The sequence below is a fragment of the Lactuca sativa genome, chromosome 9 (genome assembly GCF_002870075.4).
Source record: "Lactuca sativa cultivar Salinas chromosome 9, Lsat_Salinas_v11, whole genome shotgun sequence".
NCBI classification, from domain to species: Eukaryota; Viridiplantae; Streptophyta; class Magnoliopsida; order Asterales; family Asteraceae; genus Lactuca; species Lactuca sativa.
In genome coordinates, this window is record NC_056631.2 from 95,382,493 (window position 1) to 95,387,848 (window position 5,356).

General features: G+C 32.7%; 1 protein-coding gene across 1 annotated transcript; it reads right to left on the reverse strand.

Moving 5' to 3' along the window:
* Window positions 1–399: 399 nt before the first annotated feature.
* LOC111895244 (beta-hexosaminidase 1) lies at window positions 400–4,090 on the reverse strand. The gene is made up of 15 exons (XM_023891335.3): window positions 3,613–4,090; window positions 3,439–3,522; window positions 3,275–3,310; window positions 2,980–3,091; window positions 2,782–2,852; window positions 2,571–2,701; window positions 2,425–2,441; window positions 2,289–2,337; window positions 2,049–2,149; window positions 1,870–1,929; window positions 1,751–1,784; window positions 1,543–1,641; window positions 1,399–1,458; window positions 1,053–1,303; window positions 400–958 (listed from the first exon to the last, which is right to left on the reverse strand). The coding sequence occupies exons 1-15, from the start codon at window positions 3,997–3,999 to the stop codon at window positions 780–782; spliced, it is 1,671 nt and encodes a 556-aa protein (XP_023747103.1). The 5' UTR covers window positions 4,000–4,090; the 3' UTR covers window positions 400–779.
* Window positions 4,091–5,356: the final 1,266 nt, after the last annotated feature.

Consider the following 5,356-nt stretch of genomic DNA (forward strand, 5'->3'; position numbering starts at 1 on the left):
CAAAAAAAAACATAAATGATTAAATGTGTACAAAAATAAACACAAGTGACTAAATGTGTACACAATCTAAACTATATTCCCTACGAGTGTGTTATCCCAATTTTTTTAGTATATGTACCGACAAAATTCCTTCTACATTTAATTTCAGTAGGCTTTGTTGAAATTCAAAGAATGTAATGTGGAAGATGAAATTAATTAAGGATACATTTTTTCGTTAAAGTATTTACATATGAAGCTTGAAACCAACCACCAAAATTTGAACGAAAAACTATTTCGATTGTTTCGAAAGTAATTTAAACAAAATTTTTGAATACATATATGTTTGTCTATTCTGTCATTATGGATAATTTCTAGGTTTAAAATTTGAATCAAACCAAAAAAAAACTAAAACAATTCAAAGATCCACAAAAGCAATAGCATATTCACAAATTGGGGAAGCTCAATACCTCAAATTTGTTGTAAAGCTTATTTCTCAAACACCAAATTTCATGCATACATTTCTCCTCAAATTCTTCCGGTATACCCAGAAGAAAATTCAAATTCACAAAAAAAAAAAAAAAAAAAAAAAAAATCAACATAACCATTACACACACATTCCACATCATCATCACCCACAACAACAACAATAACAAAACAGAGATACAATATTTGAAATTTTCAGTTTCACTTCGACACCAAATCACCTTTGTCCACCTGGCTATCTGTGATTCGTGGACCAATGATAAATATATATACAACTCCGGGAAGCAGCAAAGCATGGGGTCCACATACTGAGTTAGTTACTGGGCATAGCATGAGCCTGGACCAATGGGAGGGCTCCGTGCATAGAAGTTTGTTACAGGGCTAGCCTGGACCCCACGCCTAGTCAGCAGACACCTGAAGTATTCCAACCTGGTCAATGTCATCCCCCCCGTGGTGTTGCTTCTTGGTGCAGCTTCCTTTGAGGTCCACAACCGCTCTATCATATCATATCATATCATATCATGCAAAACAAAAGATTGTAAGTGAAATTACTTATTTACCCCTAAGTTTGAAAATGCTAAGTAACATACCTGCAGCAGCTGCAGCACGAGGCCATATTGTCTGCTGAACATTTGAGGGGTCCGCAGTCTCACTCCACAAACAAACTTCTCCACCAAGGACACGTGTCTGCTCAGCAGCATCAGTTATCCCTTCAAGTGGCTCAGCATCATAAACACCTTCCCATTGGACATCCAGATGATCAAGATACCAAAACCCTTGATTACTGTATATGCATCTCAGCCCTTGTTCTACCACCTTTGGACACACTCCACCCCCCAACCTATGACATAATTTACATTTTACACCCTTCTCATGAACCTCATTAAAATAAATTATAAAGCAAAAAAAAATTAAATCCCGAATCAGAATTTTCACCAGTTATGCACAACGGTTCGTGGATTAAGCTTTTCGGGAAACGTGTTGAATGTTTCTTCCCTGTTTAAATTATAAAATAAAAACTCGTCATTTCCTGAAATTTGTCTTATATTACTAAAATTAGTATTAAAAAAAACATAGTACCAATTGACTGGAGTCCAGTTTTTTGATATGGCTATTTCTTGAGCTCGAAGCACAAAGTACTGATATGCATCCTTTGTTGTCATATTGTTTTCCTTAAGCCTATATAAGGATCGAACAAATTATATTATATAAAACCCTAAAATACCCTAAACCCTAAAAAATGTTTCTAGGCATATAAATTGTTGATTAATAAAGATAAATGATTTACCATTGCTTCACATGTGGGGTATTGTTCCAGCAATCTGCACATGTAAGTCAAATAAGATAACTAAAACTAATTTTAATATTATGTTAAAGTCTTTAATATTAGAAGGAAAATTTACTAACCAGTATTGACTTCATCACCTCCTAAATGGAAGAGCTCGAAGGGAAATATCTCTCGCATGTCTGAAAAATTCATAATATTAAGTGCATAATGGATAAATAAATAAAATAAACAGAGACTTTATCTTTGTGTTTCTTAATCCTTGATTGTATTATAACATATATGATTCATAGGGCTTAACCTTGTAAAATTCCAGAAAGAACCTCAAAAGTGAAGTTCTTTGAAACATCTAAAGGTTCTTTACAGGAAGTTGAAGGCCAAAGATCAGGATATCCTATACCCCTGCATGTAAAAACACATAATTTATTTATCACCAATAAACTAGTTATTATAAGATCATAGATTCAAAGAGAATAAATTCATAATAAGATCATAAATTTAAAGAAGAAAATACAGAGTAAAAGTAATATACAACATTTACCATGATTCTCCATGACCAGGAACATCGATCTCCGCCATTACATTAATACCTAAATTCAATATAAAACTAATAAAATATTCATAAATGAATTTTTCAAACTTAAAGAAGTAAAAGATGAAAGAGTAGAGTAGAGTACCTCTCATTTTTGCAAAGCTTTAAAGTAAGGAGATATGAAACAAAAAAAAACAAACTTTAGTAATAAGAACAAAAGACATGCATCCATTGAAAAGAGGATATAGGAGTCGACATATGAAAGCCAAAGAAGTATGTTAAGTGTCTTACTTGACTATTTCATATGCATCCTCAACAGTATATCGCTCCCATTTTGTATATGAACCTTTCCATAGCTTTGGATATGCAGGAACTTCTAGAGGAAATGACTCTTCATCTATGATGTGCCAATGTAGAACATTCTACTGAACAAAATTCACAATGTCAGAAATACATGTATTTAATGAAAATTACAATGAAGAAATGGATAATAGTGACTTACAAGTTTAACGTATGACATAGATTCAATTATTTGTTTGATTATGTCAATTGGGTAATAGTGTCTTGAAGTATCTGTTGAAGAAGGTAAACATCATTGTCAATTTGTCATATATTATCAGCACACTTCAGAAAATATAACAAAACTAACAAAGATTAAAGATACATCACACATTTGAATTTGAAAAGAATTGTAACATACCAAGTAAAAGCCCACGAAAAGCAAATCTGGGTTTGTCTTTGATAAACCATGGAGCTTTGTATATTTGTACACTTTTAGTTCCATAATCGAAACCACATAATTGGCTGAATGTCTGCAATATAAGAAAAATGTATACAAAGAAACAATATGAAAGACAATCATTGGGTTGAATTAAAGTATTAAACAATTAGCTGGCTCTTCTTCAATCTTCATGATGATGTTATTTTGCCATATCATACATCCATATAAGAAATGTACAAACTTACAACATAACTATGAATTGTTGTGTTCATACCTCTAATCCGCGCAAGGCACCATAAACTGTGTTTGCCTGCATTGAATCAAAATAAAAGAAAGGTTTGATTGTAGTTTGTAGATAAATCATGTACCAATTTAAACTAAAATGCTAGACAAATCCAAGAACAAAGTGTAACTCTCATCAGACACACACATATTTACCTCAATGGTAACCTCTCCAACAATCGAAAGAGCATGGTTCTTAGCCACCAACAAAGTATAACTCTCATCAACACCAAGTTGAAGCTAAAACAAATTCAACCAGCAAACAATTCACTTCCTGGAAAATCTTTTAACTTAAGCTACTGCACTTCCACCAAAATTAGAAAAACTCACCTCTTCATCGTCTGAATGAACAATGACAGAAAGTTTACCAATATCATAACCTAAATCCCTCGTTCCAAACTTGGAGCTACCAACGTGCTTAAATATAATCGTTCTGTATCTCTCAAACGCCTCTCTGACGATAACAGAATTTCCGCCATTGCCGAAGAGGGAGAGAGATAGACTAGGATCCACCAGGAGCGTTTCATTACCGGAGGTAAATTCCGACGGCAGCGGCCATAGATAAGTGACGGATGAATCGTCGGAGAAGTGTGAAGAAGAATCGACTGTTCGTATGGTTCGTGAATTAATGATTGGTGGCAGATATAGAAATACGGAGAGAAGGGTGAAGAACAGTAGTAGTTGGCTAGGGTTTAGAGAGGGGAATTTGGTGGACATTTTGGGGGGGGAAGATCGGAGAACTGTGCGTTGACCTCGATGGAGTGAGGCTTTGGGGCTGAGACTTGAGGGTTGGTGATAGAGATATCAATGCTTTCTGTTTTCACAGTTCGCTGGACTTCACTAAAAGATTTACTAGTTACCCGAACGCCACGTGCATTATTGTTATAATTTTTAAAGAGTAACTTATAAATATCGTTCACGTGTATACATTTTGTATGAGTTTGTTAGAATTTATATTGGGATATATACACTAAAAACTTAATATTTTCATCGATTTGATATAAAGGTCTTAAATTTTTTTTTTTTTACAGTAAAGTCCAAATTACTGGTAATTTTTGACACTTTTATCATTTTCTTCCGGTTAGCTGGCAATTAAGATTTTTTTGTCAAAAAAATAAAGTTTAGGACTTTCTTGTCAAATCGTCAATTATGACTTTACTGTCAAAAAAATAAAATTTATGATTTTTTTGTCAAATCGTTGAAAATATTCGGAATTTAGTGTATATATCATTTTTTTGTTATAAATTTAATGGTATGATACTCTTTAAGCATAAGAGTTATTGAAACATTCTCTACTCAGCTAGATCTTATTGAAATCTTTAACGTTTGCTTCTTGTTAAATCGTTTTTTTAATCTCAACAAACCGACATTGAAAAAAATTGAGATAATCAAGAAAGAAAGAAAGAACCAGGCTTGTGTTGGTTTTTTGCAGTCCCAAAAATGGAGAAATAAGAAACTGGAAAAAAAAAAAAAAAAAAAAAAACGAAATTGTGCTTCTTTCCTTTATCCACATTCACACCCTTTTGACTAGGTATGTGTTGTTTGTGTTTGTATAATCTATCCCCACTTTTTAGTTCAAGATTTGGTGGCGAAATAAGAAGAAAGTTTTACATGTATTTTCACCCTTGTAAAAGTTTATTCTTGCTTCGCCGCCAAATCTTGAACTAAAAAGTGGGAGCAGATTATACAAACACAAACAACATATGCTTAGTCAAAAGGGTGTGAATGTTGAGAAGGGAAAGAAGGGCAATTTTGTTTTTTTTTTTTTCGTATTTCTCCATTTTTTGGGACTGCAAAAAGTCAACACAACATTGGTTCATTCTTTATTTCTTGATTATCTCTATTTTTTTCAATGTCGGTTTGTTGAGATTAAAAGAACGATTTAACAATAAGCAAATGTTAAAGATTTTAATAGGATCTAGCTAACTAGAGAATGTTTCAATAACTCTTATGCTTAAAGAGTATCATACCATTAAATTTCTAACAAAAAATGATATATATACTAAATTCTCAATATTTTCAACGATTTGACAAGAAAGTCCTAAACTTTATTTTTTTTGACTAAAAAATCCTA

What these genes read in the sequence shown, in the direction of transcription:
- LOC111895244 (XM_023891335.3), bottom strand. Translation starts at nt 3,999, where the DNA reads ATGTCCACCAAATTCCCCTCTCTAAACCCTAGCCAACTACTACTGTTC. An exon ending in AGGTGATGAAGTCAATACTG is followed by an intron (nt 1,785 to 1,869) that starts GTTAGTAAATTT and finishes TTACATGTGCAG; the next exon opens with ATTGCTGGAACAATACCCCA. An exon ending in ACCCCACATGTGAAGCAATG is followed by an intron (nt 1,642 to 1,750) that starts GTAAATCATTTA and finishes ATCCTTATATAG; the next exon opens with GCTTAAGGAAAACAATATGA.